Source organism: Aedes albopictus, chromosome 3, assembly GCF_035046485.1.
Source record: "Aedes albopictus strain Foshan chromosome 3, AalbF5, whole genome shotgun sequence".
NCBI classification, from domain to species: Eukaryota; Metazoa; Arthropoda; class Insecta; order Diptera; family Culicidae; genus Aedes; species Aedes albopictus.
Genome location: NC_085138.1, coordinates 7,182,768 through 7,204,844, shown reverse-complemented (window position 1 = coordinate 7,204,844; position 22,077 = coordinate 7,182,768). Strand labels below are relative to the sequence as shown.

The following is a 22,077-nucleotide window of genomic DNA, read 5'->3' as shown; positions in this document are numbered from 1 at the left end:
TGTACTTCCCCCTCTCCCTTGAGCGTTACGTAATTTGTGGACGGCGTCATATTTGTTATGAAAAATATAACAGAACTTGTTATCATTTAGTTTTAACCTTCCAAATTCACAAACAAGTAGTGTTTTGAAGCTATCGATATGCGATATCATCACAGCTAGAATCTGTAGTAAAAAATAAACTGTTGGGATATCAACATGACTTGTCGGATTCAAACATTATTATCAAAACAAACTATAAGCTGGATATATAGCTGCGAATCAAATGCTTCACAGGTAGGTTCACTATTTGTTTTCTATTTTTTTGGGATTCTTTTATTGCACTTTAATCCACATCCGGAATAGTTGTTGGAAGATGTGCCAATCGAATAAAAATCCAACTATCAAAAAAGCTGCTTTTATACAGTTCATTTTGTAATGTTGCAGCGCTTTGTAGCGTTCTTTAGAAGACATTGGAGGGCCGGCGGAAAAAAAGGCTAACAGGAAATAAAAATCTTCTCTAATGAACTACGCGTAACTTCCAAACTGTGGAAAAGCCGCGTAGAGAAAGTCGTGTAAAAGTGAAACCACTATACAGCGAATCTGCGCGAAGTCGGTATACGACAACACTTTAATATCTCGGTTTCGGGCGAAACTTAGCTAACGTATTCAGCATAACAATAGTATAAGTGTTTGTGTTGTGACGTGAGAAAAGATCGTTTGGTATCTAGAGTAACTTTTGAGAAGTGCATATATGTTTTTGACATGAATGTTCTTGAAAACTGTAACTCGGAAACCATTCATATTAGAGAAAAAGTGTCTGAAAAGGAATGGTAAGGAAACCAAGTGAAAAAATAAACACAGAAAAAAAAACATTTTTCACTCAAAAAAAAACATATTTTAACACAAAAACTAATATTCTCAAAATACGTCATTCTTTTACCGTGTATAATTTTGAAGGCAAATCAGGTGTTCTGGTGACAAAATGAAACATGGAGCATACATTATTAAAAAAAGCTTTTCTAATAATAATTTTGAGGGGTTTTTTTAAATTGCTTTTGGTCGATAAAAAGATATGTTTCAATGCCAGAATATGGTTCCACCAAAAATTTCGTATCGTAATGCCGTTAATGATTATCTTACTAAAAGTAACCGTTTCATAGATATTTGGAAGTTAATTTCATGATTCTCTCAATATGTAAAAAATGGGCCCTTTTCATAAGTTATTTGTGATGCTCCATCAACAACACTATGTTAATTCCAACACATTTTTTATCCCACAAACTTTCTCTTTAACACTCACTTGATTGAACGAACAATTTGAAAGTTATAGGAAGATTGTGAACTTCATATTGTAGAAACAAATGAAATATCTAACGTTCTTATATCGAATGATGGTAATTGGTTGTTTTTATCGATAAACTCTAAGTAAGGACAAATAAATATGACTTCGAAATACCTGAATTCTCTGTTTGATAATCAACCATACGTTTCATTATTTTAAACAAGCGTCATTTTTTCTGCGTGAGCAAGTTTAAGGCAATATGGCTGACAAAACCCTCGTTATGAAGATAACCAACCAGCTGATAATACCCAAAGTCACCCGATGGATATTGCATGTGGTGTAATTTCCGTCCAGATGAGCATTTTTTCCGTTACATGGAACTTCCAATACTTTTGACTTGAATTTTACACAAATGAAGTGTCTTTACACACGAAAACATGAGATCGATTACGGGAAATACCAAAACAGTAGGAGGAATTAAATAATTATTATCATTAAAAAATGCCCTCTATATTGCTCGATTTAATCATGGAATTTGTTTATTCTGCCAATTTTACTTAGACCTTAGGGAGCATCCATTAACCTTTCAGGTTTTTTGGTGTTGTACTTTTTCCACCAGCGCGCGTCCTGAAGGATTAAGTACGCAACGCTAAAATTGGAAATTTTCAACCCTCGCTGCCTCCTCCAAACGTGACAATATACTTGATGACCGCTTATGTGATGGATTTAATTTCATTGCTTAAAATAAAATAAAATTTTGAACATAACTAAATTATATCTAAAGTTGTTTACATATCTGCATATGATATAATTGTGATCGATTAAAACAAAATCTCTCACGACAAATCAAGTCTTTTATGTGTCAACGAGCCCAATGTGACGTCATACTACCCCTCGCGTGTACGTCCAGGGTTGTTACAACAGCGCGGATTTCGCGAATTTCGCGGATTTCGCGATTTTCGCGGATTTGGCGCGGATTTACCCATGGAATTTAGCCCTCGCGCGGATTTGGCGCGGATTTGTTTTTTGTAGTGTGTATAGTGATATAATTGAAAGATTATCGACACTTGATAATAAAATTATGAAATGTGTTTGTATAAATTGCCAGGTTTGGATGTTCAAATGTTTTTAGCATCACTGGTAGTCGATATATTTCAAAAATATGTTAAACTACCTGTCTCCGGCAAACTTTGCCATGTCTACTGCGTTTTCTAACGTTTCAAGTCCAAGTCATAAAGCCGACGCGAATCGGACGTTTCGTTCACGAGTTATGTGTAGTCCTACGTAAGCCATTGCATTTATACATACAGTGTCACAACAACAATAAGAAACAATAAGACCACCTGTCATTTTGTTATACAAAATGGCCAAGTTTGACGATATAGTAGTACTCGATTTTTAGTGAGCCGATTTGGTTGAAATTCTGGCAACCGACATGAATTTACGGGAATTTTGATTTGTATTGAATTGATTGAGTTCTGTTCACTACTTCCAAAGTTACAGATATACGAAACGACAAAACAATAGGACCACTTTCAAGTTGCCTTTACCAAAGAATATATCAGAGTATCTGATGTTTGATGATTGATAGTACTATAATAAAGGATGTCATTTAAACTTTGGGACATTTTTATAGAATTGACCACAAATAACCATCATAAAAATCTGATGTTATTGTACATCTGTAACTTTGTAACTTCAAGTAGTGAACAGAACTCAACTCAATCAATTCAATAAAAATCAAAATTCCCGTAAATTCATGTCGGTTGCCAAAATTTCAGCTAAATCGACTAACTAAAAACCGTCAAACTTGGTCATTTTGTATGAAATAGAACCGGTGGGCCGCCACTGTATGAATTCTGACACCAAATTTTTATGATGGATATTTGTGCTCAATTTTAAAAAAAAGTCCCCAAGTTTAAATGGCATCCTTAATTTTAGTACTTGTTTATCAATCATCAAGTATCAGATACTCTCATATATCATTTGATAATGGATATCTGAAAGTGGTCCTATTATATAGTCGTTGCGTATATCTGTAATTTTTGATATAGTGAGCAGAACTCACTCAATTAAATACAAATCAAAATTCAAGTAACTCCATGGCGACTGTTAATATTTCAGCCAAATCGGTTCACTAGAAACCGAGCATAACATCGTCAAATTTGGCCATTTTGTATAAAAAAATGGCTGGTGTTCTTATTGTTTTTTTTTCAACACTGTAGATGTCAGTTAGGTCGAACAAAAAAAATACAAAGCAAGCGGAACTTTGTGACTGGTTTCTGTTTTCTCATCCTTCTTTGTGCGGATTTTGGAGCGGACGAATGTGCTTGAGAAGGCGCTGTGGGCTATGCTAGTGATGAATTTAGAGCAAGTTTTCATTTTGGTTTACTATAATTTTTACGCTATTCATCAGCTCTTCAAAATATTTCTCTGAAGAAGTTGTGAAACAATTCCTCCAATATTTCAATTACGGGTATGTTATGTATCTAAATTCAACTGTCAAAGAACACAAGTCTCTCAAAAACAATCGAATTTGCTTCCAGGAATTCCATTCATCAGAAGCTGAAAGACTAGTTTCGAAAAAATCTGTTCGAATCACCGGTACAAATTTAAAAGTCACCTGCTATATATTTTTAAAAGAGATTTCTAGATAAATACCTATATAGTTTATATAGTTTATCTCGGGAAAAATCAGTTGATGGGAATCCTAGAGAAAATTTTTGAAAATGGAATATAAATCATTGCAAGAGTTGTTACTGAAAACTTTAGCGACAAATTCTGGGGAATCTCTGCAGGCATTCCTGGATATATTACTGCAGGAATTGTTGGAGAAACTCCTAATAAATCCTGGAAAACCCTGTAAGAATTTCAGTGGACTTCAGCAAGTAAACTTTTCAAATTTTCCACATTGTCCTTCTAAGATTTTCCCAGTGATTGATCATTGTAAGGGATGTTTTCAGGGTATTCCCCTGGGAAAATTCCTCACTGAAGATTCATTCAAGAATTGCTAAGGCATTACTCAAAAAAAAAAATCGAAGGGATCTTTTATAAGAATTCTTTATGAGGATACTCCCAAGTTCAAATTCTCTAATTGGTTTTAAAAAAATTTTCTAAAAAATTTGTATTCGGGTACTGTTTCCAAAAATGTTCATAAATACTTAAAGAAAGTCTCCATGTTTAGTTTATTTCAAAGATTTTTTTTTCCAGAGATATATTTATTTTAGTTCCCTTTAAAATTTCTCCAGCTTTTTTTTATTTTTTCCCACGAATCCAGTTCCTAGTTCTGGGCATGTTTCTCCTGAGATTTTGTCTAACGAATTCTTATAAAAAAATGGCTAAAAAATATTTAAGGGATGTTTTTGGCAAAAAAAATCGGGAGTTTTGCAGAAATGTCTTCAATTTCAAGCAGAAAGCTTACAATAATCGAGATGAGTTGCATTGACTTACAAATCAATATTTCATTCATCAAGCACTCAACTAGTCCATTCCAGTTTAATGGATTTCTTCAATAACGTTAAGTAAAAAAAAAACACAAATTTATCATCACACTTTCGCGGATTTGGCGCGAATTTGATTCCAGAATCGCGCGGATTTGGCGCGGATTCAAATTTGGCTCGCGCGGATTTTTTTCCACCCTTCTCGTAACAACCCTGTACGTCTGACATACAAGGATTTGAATGACGAAACTGGCAATACGCAGAACCAGTAAAGCTTCTATCACCACCCTCTTCAAGAGCCGTGATGGCCTCATTGGTAGAAGCTCCAGATTTCTACCGATGAAAGGTGTCTCGGTTCAAATCCCGTTTGGATCCAAAAATTTTATAACGTTCTGGAAACTATTTTTTTATGTTACTTACTTTTTCTAAAAATAGAATAACACACTTAAAAATATTTACCCAAAAATGAGTAAAAAATAGTTTTTACCCTAATAGGTGTCAAGGGAATTATAACACAATTTGTTATAATTTTGTTAAATTCTATCATATTTCATGGAACAAGCTTTGTAATATTTTTGTTATGATCATAACACAAGTTATTACATTTTTGTTCTTTTCAGTGGGAAATTTGTTAGAATTTTTGTTATTTTAACTACTAACGGTACATGTTTTATAACAACCCTTGTTATAAAAAATTATTGTAACAAAATAACACAGCTTGTTATAATTTTGTAATGTCCATCTAGTCGGGTACTCATCCAAAAGCACCAAAGAAAACATTACTGCAGCTGGATTGGATTGGGAACTTGTCCATCAAAAAATCACCAATTATTTATCATTTCGTCGGAAAATATGTGCCGAATAGGTGGATATTTTGGTGGATCATAGGATTGTTTGAAATAGGGAAGAAACAATCATATTCCACAGACATTTAAAAGAAGGGATCGTAATGCTCTACCACAATGAAATATCTCAATGAAAACAAGTTTTGGATGTTGAATCTGAAGCTGTTATCGAATCATTCTTTATATTGGCGATTGAATCAATGCACGCCACCGGGACAGCTTTAGCATCGTGGATCAGAAGCAACAGAATCCGAAGCAGATATGATTAATCAATCTCCGGATCGTAAGATCAAACCTACATCACTACAAAAATCAGCAAAAAAGTACCACCTAGCACCGGCTGGAATATGGAAGGACGATGAAGCAGGGAAGCAGGCTCGAGAGAATGAGAAGCAGACGTCAATCTATTTTTGTTTTTTTTTTGCTCGACGAGGCGTTACGCTTCTTTGACATTTCGTCACGACGTTCCTGAAGGGATAGCACTAAGACAGCCCGTTATTTTGCCAAAACCTGCTGTGAGGTAGCACTATAGGCGCATATACGGCTAATTAGCATTAAACGCCTTGTCGTAAAGGCTACTATAATGCTGAAGGAATGCTATTTTAAATGCTTACTGGTTACTTGGGAATATTCAAAAATATATAACAACGTTTACTGTTCCTCGAATTACTTGGGTAAGTACAGTGGATTATGTAATACTACTTAACGTAGTGATATGGTCTCCGATGTAGTTTGGTTGATCTAGAATATCTCAAAACTATTTTGGAATGGCTCATGAAATGCCAGGGGGATTACATATTACAGTTGTATGTGTAACGTTACAGTTCATTGTGAGAATAACTACTGTTACCATTAAAAGCTAAACTTCAGGACAGTTTGGACGACCCTTAATGTCTCAATGGTGCATAATAATATTTAGTAGACTTTAGGTTGGACCAATAACCGCGATTGATTATGCAACGTTACTCAGTATATCAGATATGGCTGCTGTTACGAGTGTAGACCTGAAGTTCTAAACTCCAAGATAGGTTGGCTGACCTGGAATATCCCTAAAGTGTCTCTCAATGACATTTGAGATTTTAAGAGCTTTACTGATCCCAGCAGATTACGCAATGCTATTATTTATGACGAAAACACTGTAACATTATTCTTGTAGAAGGAACTTATTTGAAGGATCGCGGTTGATCATACAACGTTACTCAGTATAACAGATATGGCTACTAATACGAGAGTAGGCTTCCAGTTCTGAACTTCAAGATGGTTTGGCTGATCTGGAATATCTCTATAGTGTCTTCTTCTTCTTCTTTATGGCTCGACGTCCCCACTGAGCCTGCCTTGCTTCAACTTAGTGTTCTTTGAGCACTTTCACAGTTATTAATTGAAGGACGTTCTATGTCTGCCATTGCATGAATTTGTATATTGTGAGGCAAGTCAATAATACACTATGCCCAGAGAGTCGAGAAAATTTTCCCGACCGGAGCGGGAATCGAACTCGCCGTCTCCGGATTGGCGATCCATAGCCTTAACCACTATGCTAACTGGAGATCCCCTCTATAGTGTCTCTAAATGACATTTCAGACTTCAAGATCTTTACGGATTCCAGCAGATTATGCAAGGCTTTTATTTATGACGAAAACACCTAAAATTATTTTTGTAGATTTGAAGGACTTTGCTACAGGACAGTTCGGAACACCTAGAACATCCCAGAATATAAAATACCTTTCGATGTTCTTGACGAAGGTTTAGTGAGTACACATGAACGATACCCATATTTAAATTCAGCTTTTGAAACAACTGGTATGTCACATATTTCGTTTCTCCAAATTTTGTGGTCTTCGTCTTCAGGATATTCTAGGTTGCCATTAAAGTCTCAAACACAAATATTCCAATTGGCAAGTTGGTATTTTATCACAACTGTGGGGGCAAGCAACAAACACTCAGCCGTAGCAACGTAGTTACCCCTCAGTACACGATGCAGCGCAGCGACGCTTCGGAAGCGTTTCGCTGCGTAAAAAAACTCGCCAACAGCCACCTCCACCTCCCCACTCTCTTCCCGCATCCATTGATTACTTAGGTCCTGTCGACTTCCCTTAATATTTACACCTTGGTCCATTGATTCGGAAGGGGTGAGATATTTGGACGATCCCAGCTATGATTGCAAATAAATGCCCATGATTTACGGCAAATTGCGTCATAGCTTCTGTAGAATGTGTAGATTATTTATAAACCTTGTCTAAAATAACTTCTAGATACAGCAACGTCTTCCAATCACGAAGCTGTTACATTCATTGAAGTCTTTCTAACCTGTAGGGTGTCCTGCTGCCATGTCGACTTCGCAAGGGTTACTCAACAGATAGTCAAAGATAGTCCAGTTTCAGAGCGATAACGGAAGCTCAAAAGCGTCACATACAGATTTACAAATACGGCTGACCCGACCCCCCATCCACCCAGTCAGTGCCTGCTGGGTGCAATTTGATTGTCGCTTCCTTGACCACCCTGCTGCTACTGTCAGTCACTCATAGCAAGCATTGCATCCGCAGTAGCCAGCAGTGGGCACTACACTGGAACTTCTTTTTATGTCATGGGCTAGGGTTGCGTATATTTTAAATGAGGGAACTTTAGTTCACACGGACAGTAACTAGTTTCCAGGAGTTTCCGACGAGACTGAAAGGAGGTGGTTCCTAGAGGTTTTAGGGGCGTTCAAGAGAGGGAGGATCCATGGGAGGTTTTGATGGGTTTCAGGGTCTTTCATGAACTTCCAGGGAATTTCATAGAGTTTAGATTTGTTTTATAAGGTTTAATGCACTTTCCTGGGCCTTTCAAGGGCTATACCTGAAAACTTTATGAACGCCTCATCCCCAAGACAACTTGAATCGCTATAAAACCCCTTGAGACCCTGCATATCTCTGAAACCCACAGGACCCCCTTGAACGTCATCAAACCCTCTGAGAGCTCATGAAATGCCACTAAAGACTCGTACGGCACAAAACCGTACTGAGAAACGCTTCAAATGTCCTTGAAACCTCTTATAAATCTCTTTGAAACCTCCCTGGAAACAGTTATCTCTTTTGTTATACAGCGAATACAATAAGTAACATACATTATATCTGGAAAAACAAAAAAACTGTATAAAAAGAAGCTCTAGTGTACTGGATCGAAGTCGATGGAAAATTTCAAAGGAAAGCAAAGCCAAAGTCGTTCTGGTGTGCCGCCATGACTTCAGGACGACGACGACGATGATGAGTGAGTAATAATTGAATTTCCGTCTCCTTCTCGATCGTCCCCTTGGACACTTCAAGAGGGAAGCGGACAGGGAGCCAACAAGGTGAGGTGATGATGGAGACACTTTCCGAACAGCTCCTGACGGCTGTTTGACTGATTGGTGATGGGAAATTTTCACAGGATGAATGACGACGACAAGCATGTGTCTTTGGTTCATCGCCGATGGTTTGCTTGCGTAGTATGTACATAGGACATTTTTGTTCAAAGACGACGGGAGCTCAACGGTAGCAAGCAGACAAATGAGTATAAACGCCGTGAAATATATGGCGTAATTGAATTATCTGAATCAAACTGGGTTACTTGCCCACCCTCTTGTTTCATGGCGCCATCGTAAAGACACGTGGCGTCGTTGCTTTGAACTTCTCTGGCTAATTACAAAGGGCAAAGGGATTCCCTCAGGCAAAGGGATTCCCTCAGGAAATCCCAAAGGGATTCCCTCAGGAAATCCCAAAGGGATTCCCTCAGGAATTCTCTCAGGAATTTCCAAAGGGATTCCTTCAGGAATTCCCAAAGCGATTCCTACAAGAATTTTCAAAGGGATTCCCTCAGGAAATCTCAAAGGGATTCTCTCAGGAAATCCCAAAGGGATTCCCTCAGGAAATCCCAAAGGGATTCCCTCAGGAAATCCCAAAGGGATTCCCTCAGGAAATCCCAAAGGGATTCCCTCAGGAATTCTCTCAGGAATTTCCAAAGGGATTCCTTCAGGAATTCCCAAAGCGATTCCTACAAGAATTTTCAAAGGGATTCCCTCAGGAAATCTCAAAGGGATTCTCTCAGGAAATCCCAAAGGGATTCCCTCAGGAAATCCCAAAGGGATTCCCTCAGGAAATCCCAAAGGGATTCCCTCAGGAATTCTCTCAGGAATTTCCAAAGAGATTCCTTCAGGAAATCCCAAAGCGATTCCTACAAGAATTTTCAAAGGGATTCCCTCAGGAATTCCCAAAGGGATTCCCTCAGGAATTCCCAAAGGGATTCCCTCAGGAAATCCCAAAGGGATTCCCTCAGGAAATCCCAAAGGGATTCCCTCAGGAATTCTCTCAGGAATTTCCAAAGAGATTCCTTCAGGAAATCCCAAAGCGATTCCTACAAGAATTTTCAAAGGGATTCCCTCAGGAATTCCCAAAGGGATTCCCTCAGGAATTCCCAAAGGGATTCCCTCAGGAAATCCCAACGGGATTCCCGCTGGAATTCCCAAAGGGATTACCTTAGGAATTCCCCAAAGGACTGCCTCAGGAATTCCTAAAGGGATTCCCTCAGGAAATCCCAACGGGATTCCCTCTGGAATTCTCAAAGGGATTACCTCAGGAACTCCCCAAAGGACTCCCTCAGGGATTCCCAAAGGGATTCCCTCAGGAATTCCCAAAGGGATTCTCTCAGGAATTCCCAAAGGGATTCTCTCAGGAATTTTCAAACGGATTCCCTCAGGAATTCCCTCTGGAATTCCTCAGGAATTCCCTCTGAAATTCCCTCAGGAATTCTTAAAGGGATTCCCTCAGGAATTCCCAAAGGGACTCCCTCAGGAATTCCCAAAGGGATTCCCTCAGGAATTCCCAAAGGGATTCCCTCAGGAATTCCCTCAGGAATTCCCAAAGGGATTTCCTCAGGAATTCCCCAAGGGATTTACTCAGTGATTACCTGAGGGAAATCATCAAGAATACCCACAGTCATTTCCTCAGGAATTACTCAAGGGATTTCCTTTAGAATTGCCCAAAGGATTGCTTTTGGAAATCCCCTAGGGTTTTCATCTGGAATTCGCCAAGGGATATCCTCGGGAAACCCCGAGGGATTTCCTCAGAAATTCCCCAAGGGTTTCTTCCAGGAGTTATTCTCAGGAATTCCTAATGGTATTTCCTCAGGAATTCGCAATTGTGTTTTCTCAGGCATTTTCAATGGGATTTTCTCAGGCATTCCTCAAGGAATTTCCTCAGGAATTCCTCAAAGAATTTTCTCAGGAATTCTCCAAGCGATTTCCTCAGGAATTCCCCAAGAGATCTGAGCTGGTATTCCCCAAGGGATTCCCCCAAAAAATCCCTTGGAAATTCACAAAGTATTTTTTTTGGTAATTCATGAGTGTTTTTGGACATGTATTTTTCAAATGGCCATTCTCAGATTTTTTATAGATTTAGGTGAAAAATAATTTTAAAGCATTAAAATTGTATGTAAGTAGTCATGATAATTGCATGCAGAAAAGTAACATTCACAAAGCCGTCATGCGTGCATGCACATAAAGTATTAAATAATGAGTTCTTTTCCAAAAAAAAAAAAACAAACGCCCAATGACCACAACCAAGGTGAAAAAACCGTACGGAAAAAAGACATAGAATGATCGTAGAAATTGCGCCACATTTTTATGCGTTGTTGTTGTTGTTGACATGCGAACTTACTGCTTCTTGAGGGCAGTCATTGGACACACATTGTTTGCCTTGCCGTTGTGTGTGATTTTCCGTAGCCCATCAACCCATATCTGCGAAAAAGGGAAGACGGAAGGAGAGGTACAGAAATAGGGGAAAATTCTATGAGTACAATCCGACGAGCTGTGTGTGATTCAGTACCGTCACGCCGTGCGTTCTTGGAAAACCACTGGAGTTGCCCGCCCCTTTTCTTGCCCGATGGAGACGCATGGTTGTTTGCTTTTGCCTTGATTACATGGTTCTGCGTGATATAATATTGACCGGTGAGCTCGTTCCATGTTTTTTTTGTTTGGTAATATCTAATTGATTCTCGGAATAAGTTGACTGAGTTCGACCAACCTTGAAATAACGAAAATTGCTTTTAAGTTTATTTAGATAATATTCTTAGAAGAAACTATGTATGACAATTTCGAGGTTGCATATGACATGATTCTCTTGTGAGTTGATATTTGGTTAACGTTCGCTCTGGACAAAATTTCCAGGTCAAAGTGTAGGTACCTATGCCATCACGGCCTCATCATCATCCATTATCATCCCCATCAGCAGCATCCTGCCCCATTCCAGTACGCGTTGGTTGCCACTAGGCCGGTGTACTTGTTGTGGTTTCCACCTAAGATCCTAATCGCATGCACATCAATGAGAGAAGTTAAAAGTCGGTCATTGTTTGATGTGTGCTCGTTGAGCGTTGCCGCGCTGTTGTCTGTGATGCCTGATGGTATGTGGTACGGACGCGCGCGAAATATGATGTGCCCACTCTGATGTGCGGTCCCCCTTGTGATTACAGAATTCCACCTATGTACCTAGTTATGCGTGTCCTTCTATATGTCAACGTGAGTCCATCCCTCTCCCACCGTGATTTTGCTCGGTATGACGTACCTACGAGTATAGTCATCGTTGCGGTTGACAACCTGCATTCGACGGGAACTGTGTGTGGTAATGTGCCATCCAGAGGTTGGCAGGACCTAGTCGATTGGAAATTGTTGCACCGCCAATGCAATGCACTCTAGTGCATCGGGTTGAACGATATTATAGGTTATCTTCTTAGACGACGAGCGTCAGGTGTGCTATGCTTCACTTGGGCTGTGGTATATTTCGCATGTTGCCATGTTTCATCTGCCAGGTTCTAAATGGTACACAAAGGTTTTTGTGTCGAAAATTGCTCTTAGTTTGCTCTTTCGCTTCTACTCGTATTTGATCTAATTTAAACTTTTTTATTCAGCAAGATCTTGCTGAAAGTTTAGGAGTCCTGGAAATCCATAACTGACGGTGCCTTTTCTTTATAGGAATCCCGAAAAAAAAATCCTTGGAAGAATCTTGGGAGAAAAAGCAGGAATTCGGAGGAATTCTTGAAAAAAAAATCGGAAAGAAGTCCCAAAGAAATCTCTGTAGAAACCCCAGGAATAATTCTATAGAAATCGCTAAAAGAACGTTGGAGTAATCTCGAAATACATCTCAAAAGGAGTCCCTTTGAATTGTTTGGATGAATCCCTGGAAGAATCCAAGGGCGTAGCCAGCTTTTCAGTGGGGGGGGGGGGATGGGTACTGGCCAAGCACCTTTAGCAAAATTTGTACCTACTAGCTTTTATCACTAAACGCAATACGATGAAATTGAATATAATTATATTCTGAAAGCATTATTAAACCCTTCAACAGCCACGCTGTTGTATTTTGTACAATACGTTAAAAAAGCTCGCCTGATCTACATAAATCAGCGTGGTGCAGGTAGCGGTGAGTACATTCCTGAAAAGATGATTGAAGGATTTCTGTAATTAGGAACTCCTGAACAAATTTTTGAAGAGAACCTGAGAGGTATTTCTAAAGAAATCATTTGAGAAATTCCTGGAGCAATCCCTGGAAGAATGCCTGGAGGAAGCCCTATAGAATCCCTAGAGGAATTCCCGGAGGAATCCCTAGAAGAAATTCTGAAAGTCTACCTGGCGGAATTCCTGTATAAATGGGAGGAATACCTAGAGAAATATCTGAAAAGATCTCATTAAGAAAACCTAGAGGAAATCCTAGATAAATTTCTGGAGGATTCCTTGCAGGAAATTCTGGAGAAATTGCGGGAGGAACCTCTGGAAAAATTTCAGAAGAAATCTCTTGAGGAATTCCTAGAGGAAATCTTGGAGAAATTTCAGAAGAAATCCTTGGAGGAATTCTTTGAGAAATCTCCGAAGGAATTGCTGGAGGATTTCCTGAGAAAATCTCTAGAGAGAATCATGGAGGAATGCCTGCAGGAACTTCTGAACAAATTCCTGGTGTAATTCCTGGAAAGACCCAGCAGGAATTCCCGGAGAAATTTCTTGGATGAATTCTTGGAGCAATCTCTGGAAAAAAATCCTGAAGGAATTCCCGGAGAAATCTCCAGAGGAGTTCTGGGAGAAATTGCTGGAGAAATTTGTGAAGAAAATCCCTTGAGAAATTCCAGGAGGAATTCCTGGAAGAACCCTTGGAGAAATTTCTGGAGGAATCCCTGGAGGAATCTCTGGGAATATCCCTGGAGAAATTTGTGAAGAAATCCCTGGAGGAATCCCTGAAGCAATTCCTGAGCGAATCTCTGGAGGAATTCCTGGAGGAATGTCTGGAGGAATCCCTGATAAATTCCTGAAAGTATTCCTGGAAGAATCTATGACGAAATCCTTAGAGGATTTACTGAAAAAAATCCTGGAGGAATTGCTAACATAGTTTCTGAAAGATGTCCAGGAGCAATTCCTGGAGACATTCCTAGACGAAATCCTGAACAAATTCCTGGGGTATTTCCTGGAAGAACTCCTGGAGAAGTTCCTGGAGAAATTCCAGGATAAAATCCTGGAGGAATGCCTGGAAAATCTCCTAGAGGTATTCCTGTGGGATTTGCTGGAGAAATCTCTAGCGGAATTCCTTAAAGAATTACTGGATGGATTTCTAGAGGGATCTGCAGAGGAATTCTGAGAGATTTCTATTTCTATTTCTGTTATTTTTCTATTTCTGAAAAAATCCCTTAGGAAATTCCTGAAGGAATTTCTAGCGGAATTCCTAGAGGAATCCCGGGAGAAATCCTTTAAGGAATTCCTGAAAAAAAAATCCCTGGGGTAATACTTGAAAAAAATGTGAAGGAATGACTGGGGGAATTCCTTGAGGTATTCCTGTGGGAATTGCTGGAGGAAGCCATGATGAAATTCCTGGAGGAATCTCCAGAGGAATTCTTGAAAGAATTACTGGATACATTTCTAGAGGAATTCTAGGAGATTTCTATTATTTTTTGCTATTTCTGGAAAAATCCCTTGAAAGAATCCTAGAGGAATTTCTAGCGGAATTTCTGTAGGATTTTCTGGAAAAATTCTAGAAGGAATTTCTGAAGGAATCTCTGGGGGAATCATCGAGAAATTTGTGAAGAAATCTCTGGAGGAATCCCTGAAAAAATCCTGGAGGTATTCCAAGAGATTTTCCTGGAAAAATTTCTGAAGAAATCCCTAGAGGATTTGCTGGAAGAATCCTTAGAGGAACTTCTGAAGGATTCCCTGGAGGAATCTTCGAAGGATTTCCTGGAGGAATCCTTGAAGCAATTAATGAAGTAATCTCAAGAGAAATGCCTGGAGGAGAATTTCCTGGGAGAATTTCTGAAAAAAAAACCCCAAACGATTCAGGAAAAAATGCTGACACAATTTCTGAAGGATGTTCCCGAGCAATTCATGGATCAATTCCTAGAGAAATCGCTGTAGGAATTTCTGAAGAAATTCTTAGGGTAATTCCTGGAGAATTTCCTGGATAAAATCCTGGAGGAATGCCTGGAGGAATTTCCGAAGGTTTTCCTTTGGGAATTCGTGGAGGAATCTTTGGAGGAATTCTTGCAACAATTACTGGATGAATTTCTGAAAAAAAAATCCCTGAGAAATTCCTGGAAGAACTTCTAGAGAAATTTCTGGAGGAATTCCTGGAGAAATCCTCGAAGCAATTTCTGTAGGAATCCCTTGGTAAATCCTTGGAGAATTTCATGGAGAAATCCTTGGAAATCCCTAAAGAAGTTCGTGGAGGATTTTTTAGCAGAATTCCTAGGGTAATCCCTGCAGCAATTCCTGGAGGAAAATCTGGAAAAATTCTTGGACGAATTCCTGAAAAAAATTTTGAACGTATTCCTAGAGAAAATCCTGGAAGAACTTTTTAAGGATTCCCTGGAGAAATTCCTGGATGAATTACTAACATAATTTATAATGGAATTCGTTGATTAATTCCTGGAGGAATCTCTGAAGATATTCCGAGAGGAATTGCTCGAGGAGACCCTGGATGAAATCCTGGAGGAATGCCTGCATAAATTTCTGGAGGTATCCTAGGAAGAGTTCCTGAAGCAATCCCACAAGAAATTCCTGGATGAGTCCCTGAAGCAAATTCTGCAGGAATATCTGGTGGAATCGCTGAAAAAAATCTCTGCAAGAATTCAAGGAAGAATCCCTGGAAAAATGTCTGGAAAATTTCCTGGAAGAATGCCTAGGAGAATTCTTAGTGGAATTCTTGGAGGATTCCCTGAAGTAATTCCTGGAGAAATCTCTGAAGAAATTTCTGTAGGAGTCTCTGCAAAAATTCACTTGAAGATTTCCTGGATAAGTTTCTGTAGGAATTCCTGGTGAAATTCTTGGAAGAGTCCCGGAAGCAATTACTGGAGGAATCTCTAGATGAATTCCTGGAGAAATATTAAGAGAAATCGCTGCAGGAATTCCCAGAGGAATCTCTAGGGAAATTCCCAGAGGAATTCCTGAAGAAATTTGTGGATGAATCTTTTAAGGAATTCGTGGAGTAATACCAGGAATAATTCCTGAAGAAATCGCAGACGGAATTCTTGGAGAAATTCCAGATGAATTCTTACAAGAGTTCCTGGAGAAACTCCAGAAGGAATCCCGGAAGCAATTTCAAGAGTGATTCCTAATGGAATCCAAAAACAGTTTCTGAAGGAAGTACTGAATTAATTCCTGAAGTAGTTCCTTTTAAAAATATCAGGGGAAATCTCTAGAAATGCTCATGAAGGAATGTCTAGAAGAATTCCCGGAGGAATTTCTGGAGTAATCTCTAGAAGTATTTCTGAAGGAATCCCTGGATGGATTTTCAGGGGAATCCCTGCAGAAATTCCCAGAGGAACCCCTGGAATAATTCCTGGAGTAATCTCTGAAGAACTCCGTGGAGGAAACCCTTGAGAATTTCGTGGAGGAATTCCAGGAAGAATTCCTGGAGAAATTGCAGATGGAATCCTTGGAGAAATCCTGAAGATTCTTAGAAAAGTTCCGGGAGGATCTCCTTGAGGAATCCCTGTAGCAGTTCCTGAAGAATCCCTGCAAGAGTTCCTGAAGAAACCCCAGGAGGAAACCCGGATGCAATTCCTCGAGGTATTCCTGAGGGAATCCCTAAATAGTCCCTGGAGAAAGTACTGGATTAATTCCTGGAGGAGTGCCTGAAAGAATTCCAAGAGGAACTTCTGGAGGAATTCTAAAAAGTTTTCCTGGGGAAATCCTTGAAGGAATTTTTAAAATAATCCCTGGAATTTTTCCTGAAAGATACACAGAAGAAATTCCCGGGTGAAACCCTAGAGGAATTTTTGAAGGAAAACCTGGATCAATTCCTGCAGAAATCCCATGAGAAATTCCTTAGGAAATCCCAGGAGAGCTTTCTTAACAAATTCCTGGAAAAATTTTGGTAGGAAAAAAAAATATGAAGGAATCCATGTCTGCCATAATTTTTGGACGAATTATTGTTGAAATCTTTTGAAGGACTCACAAAAGAATGTTTTGTACAATGTTTTAAGGAACTCCTGAATTAGTTTTTAGCTAATCTCTAGTAAAATTTCCTGTAAGAGTTTCTTTCTAGAAGATATTTCTGCTGAAATACTTCGAATTATTCCAGATTGGATTATTGGAGCAATCTCTAGTGGAGAAATATTTGGTGAAAATTCCTGTGGTTTTCTAGTAAAAAAGGTTTGATAATTGTGGATAAAGGGTCTCCAGTTAGCCTAGTGGTTAACGCTATGGATCGCCAATCCGGAGACGGCGGGTTCGATTCCCGTTCCAGTCGAGAAAATTTTCTCGACTTCCTGGGCATAGTGTATCATTGTACTTGCCTCACAATGTACAAATTCATGCAATGGCAGGCAAAGAAAGCCCTTCAATTAATAACTGTGGAAATGCTCAAAGAACACTAAGTTGAAGCGAGGCAGGCCAAGTTCCAGTGGGGACGTCGTGCCATAAAGAAGAAGAAGAATTGTGGATAAAAACCTCAATAATTAGGACAGTTTATTTTTTGAGATATTCTGGAACTCTATGAGTTATTGATAATCTTTGAGTTGGCTCGATTTGAAAAAAAAAAATAAATCTGGCGGCCAGGGGGAAGGGATCACGCCCCCCTGCCGCCCTCTGGCTACGCCCATGGAAGAATCCACGAAGAGTATTCTATAATAATGCTAGAGAAATCCCTGGAATCTCAATAGGGATTAGCGAATCAGTGAATCACAACAGAAATTTCTGAAGGAATCCCTGGAAGGATCCAGAAGGAATCTCCAACGGCCCTTGATGAATTTCGGAAGAAATCAATGACGGAATACCAGGAAAATCCATAATGAATGACTCTTAGGAGGACTGTAGGAGCTCCTAAAGGAATGTCGGGAGGAATCAAGGAATCACAGGAAGAATTGCTAATGGTATTCAGAAGTCAGAATCCTGGAGGAATCGCTGAAGGACTCCAGGAGAATGCCTCAAAGAAAATCTGGGAAGGGTCCATGAAGAAATCTATCCCGGAGAGAATCACGACAGGATACCCGTAAGAAATCGTTGTAGGAATCCCGGGAAAATTGCCGAAAGAAATCCATCCGGAAACACAAAAGAATCCCTGAAGGAATTGCGTGAGAAATCAAAAAAGGAATCACTGTGAAAAAAAAACCAAGAATAATCCCCAAAAGTGTCATTGCATCTATCCAGAAATACCTGAATAAATGCAGGAATTTATCTAGAGGGATTCCCGGAAGAAATTCCTGAAGGAATTGTCGGAGAAAATTCGGAAAGAATCGGGAGTTCCTGATGGAATCTCAGGAATAATATCCCTAAGGGAACCACAGAAGAAATCTTATCTCCACAGTTACTAATTGGGAGCTTTCTCTGTCAATGATCATTTTGCATTTCATGCATTTGTATAGTAGAAATTGATTCCCTCATATGTGCAATTTCCGTCATATCAGACGCAAAACAGCCAATAATTAACGATATTCCAACTTACCTTCGCCTATGACTCATTAGATGAAAGCAAAGATGTAGACTATCAATAATTAGCCCTAGCCCCTATTGCACTGAAAATCGAATAATCACGCGAAATTTCACGTTTCATTTCCACTCCTCTTACGACTTACGACGATTTTTTTTGTTTGCGTATGACGAAGGCAACCGCACCAAAGCTACAGCTAGCCGAATTGTTCTTCATCATCGCTCAATTGTCACTTCGCCAGTGTGAAATCTGCTAACTTGCTCCCAACAATCACCCAGCATACTGCGCACTGTGAATGCACAACCGATTACTTTGCGCGCCTACTTAGGACTGTGTTGAGTGCTTGAGTGGATAGAGACTATCACCAGTACAGCAATGACAGCTGCTGTTTAGGCTGGCCCAAACCATAGGCTGGCCCATACCACACATCTCCCCTCTTCTCTCATATAAAAAATGTTAAAAACAGTGAATAATTGAGAAATAATGATGCCACATTTTTGCACGGCAGCTGATATGCTGAAACATTTAGAAAAAAATCATCCCAGGCATCACATATAAAAAAAAAAGATCCATTTAAATTCTATCAACTACAGTCCCGATTCGCTGTATGATTTTTTGAATTCCTCATACCACTACTGTTAAAATAAACATGATTATCAACTGCGGCTCATAGAGCATTTGCGCAGTTGCTATTCCCAAGAGAGCGACTGACATCAATGTACCCAGACGCTATGACGTCATATTTTCTATTACCACATGTTATACCTTGGTTATACCGTCTATGTTTAAGCAATCCAATTGATTTTGACTGTAAATAATCCCATTGAGAGGGAACAGGAATACCATCTACGTGCATTATTCATTTTCTGAGACACTGGCTTCATCAGCAATTTAATTAAACATAATCGCGCTCATCATTTGACAGAACATCATATTGTTGCATTATGGTCACCTTTTTCCTAGGCTGAATTCATTCAACGCATGGTCAACCCGAGCAACATGCAAATGCTTTTCGTTATGCGTGGTCATCCCGAGCTACACGCGAATTCACCTTTTCCTTAGACTGAGCACATTCAATACATGGTCATCCCGAACAACATGTAATTCTTTCCTCTATGCGTGGTCATTCCGAGCTACACGCGAATTCACCTTTTCCTTCGGCCGAATTGATTCAATGCATGGTCATCCCGAGCAACATGCAAATTCATTTCGTTAGGCGTGGTCATCCCGAGCTACACGCGAATTCACCTTTTCCTTAGACTGAATTCATGCAATGCATGGTCATCCCGAGCAACATGCAAATGCTTCTCGTTATGCGTGGTCATCCCAAGCTACATGCGACTTCATCTTTTCCTTAGGCTGAATTCATTCAATGCATGGTCATCCCGAGCAACATGCAAATTTTCCATTACTTTTAACTGATTTGAAATCCATTACGTATTTTGCATACATGTTAAAGTATTTTACATACGTTCAAACACCTAAATTGCAATGTTTTTAGGTGAAAAGTCCACTAAGTGCCATAATTTACAGTAATCGCACTTTTGCGAGTCAAAACAAAATATCAACAGTAATGCGATGTTTTCTCATGCACTTCGATGTTTTCCAAATGCACATTCGCAACTACTGACAGGCTGAAAGCTATATTAAGTGCCATATTGCCAACTAACATACTGTGGTTCTGTTCTTTAACTTGTTCATTGCATCATCCACAAAAACATCAAAAATAGAACGCATTTTATACTTATCGAGCTGACGTTATGTAGAAAGTAACAATACCGGGAACTTTTTCATATTTTCAGATTCCGCATAAAATGATGCACTACATTATTGATTCAAAAAAAAAACCTCGGTCCGCAAAACTCCAGAAATTCCAATACTGTTCGTACTGTTCATATATTTTCACAAAAGTATTGTACAATTCAAAACCAGTGAGGGTACCAAACCGAACAACTTATAAAAACTCCATTTATACCTCTGAATGCTTCCGGAAAATTTGGTTTCATGGTTTTGATGGTATCCGTGTTTTCTCATAACTTTAATCTTTAACCAAAAAATTTGAAACCCAAAATGTCACAATTCTGGTGTTTTAGAACTCAAAATTCATTCGATGTTCAAATGGAGTTTGTTTGTTAAAGACGAGCTGTCCTTCTAACTATTGAGCTGTCACCACATCAACGGGAATCTAAGCTGTTTTGCTTATCTGACTATCAAAACAAAGGTATTGGACTGCAAAAAAGTTGTACAACACCTGGAGAAATGTGCTCTTTCGACCAAGCTATAGAAAACAAAAGTTTTTCAATCGCCAATCAACCCAATTGTTGAAATCGTATGGAAACAGCTGCGGCCACCCATGCACCCTAGTGCACTTTGAAAATGAACCACTCAGGCACAAAGAAAAGAAGTGTTGAAATAAACAAAACATAAACTTGCCGAAATTTGTTTAATGTTTGCCGAGCAGAATAGTTTTGATCCGGGCTGCTAAGTGTCAGTCTCTGTGCCTGTTTTTTTCAACCGAAAATGAACAATGACAACAACAATGACAGGTAAACCAATACGGAGAAAATGAAAAAAAAAACAATATATCGCAATTATAAAGGCCTGTCGAAAAATTACCGCCCTGGTTTTGATGCTTCGGCGGTCCGAAATATCACACCCTCTCCTTCATTATTTTTCGGTACCCCACAGATTATGTGACATTAAACCACAAATACGAAAACTGACGTCATCAGTTGCGACTGTTTAGATAACCAACACAATCGCGTTTAATGAGCACTTTTTTTACACAATTGTTTCTGACAGCAACCTTAGCTTACCTTACCTTATGTAACGTAAACACGAAAGCAAACCGATCAGCAAACCAGACGCTCTTCGCCCTTTCCAACAGGGAGGGAGAAAGCAAGTCGAACCCAAACAAACCACACCTGGCCTTCGTCTATCGAGCGGGCCGATTCAAACACCGCATTGCGAAACACACCCTCCAAGCAAAACTCGATCATGCACGAGCAGCATTTCCAGTCAACACCAACACATCCACAAAAGATGAGCAGCTGGCTCACCCTGCTGCTTCCATTCCTCCTGCATCACACAACCAAGCCGACACGAACCATTTTTTTTTTCGGATGCGCTTACGCCTAATCCGTTCCACTTTTTTTCATTGCACTTTTCACTTCACTAAACCCGCACAATCGTCACACTCCCGGTTGAAGCAGTTATGCTGGGTGATTTGTTTTGAAACATTGCTGAATTTTCAATTGAAAAACCTGGCAGGATCGCCAATGTGAAATCTGCTAACTTGCTCCCAACAATCACCCAGCATACTGCGCACTGTGAATGCACAACCGATTACTTTGCGCGCCTACTTAGGACTGTGTTGAGTGCTTGAGTGGATAGAGACTATCACCAGTACAGCAATGACAGCTGCTGTTTAGGCTGGCCCAAACCATAGGCTGGCCCATACCACACAGCCAGATTCACTTATTAAACTGACCTTTTATACCCCACAAAAGCTCTGTGGCTCTTCAAAGTTGGATTTCACTACTGCAGAATGTAGCAAAAGCTGCTTAATTAGTGAAACAAATTGCTTTTTCCCATCGATAAATTGGCAACAACACGTTATCTTC

At 39.4% G+C, this 22,077-nt stretch overlaps 1 protein-coding gene across 7 annotated transcripts in view; it reads right to left on the bottom strand.

Moving 5' to 3' along the window:
- Positions 1-22,077, bottom strand: part of LOC109621640 (1-phosphatidylinositol 4,5-bisphosphate phosphodiesterase) — a 246,422-nt gene that overhangs the window by 44,251 nt on the left and 180,094 nt on the right. Inside the window, exon 6 of one of the 7 annotated variants that reach the window (XM_029858134.2) lies at positions 11,213-11,292. The exons of the other annotated variants lie outside the window; for them this stretch is intronic. Within the exon in view, the coding sequence (XP_029713994.1) occupies positions 11,213-11,292 (80 nt within the window). The remainder of the gene's footprint in view (positions 1-11,212; positions 11,293-22,077) is intronic. 7 annotated transcript variants of the gene reach the window in all.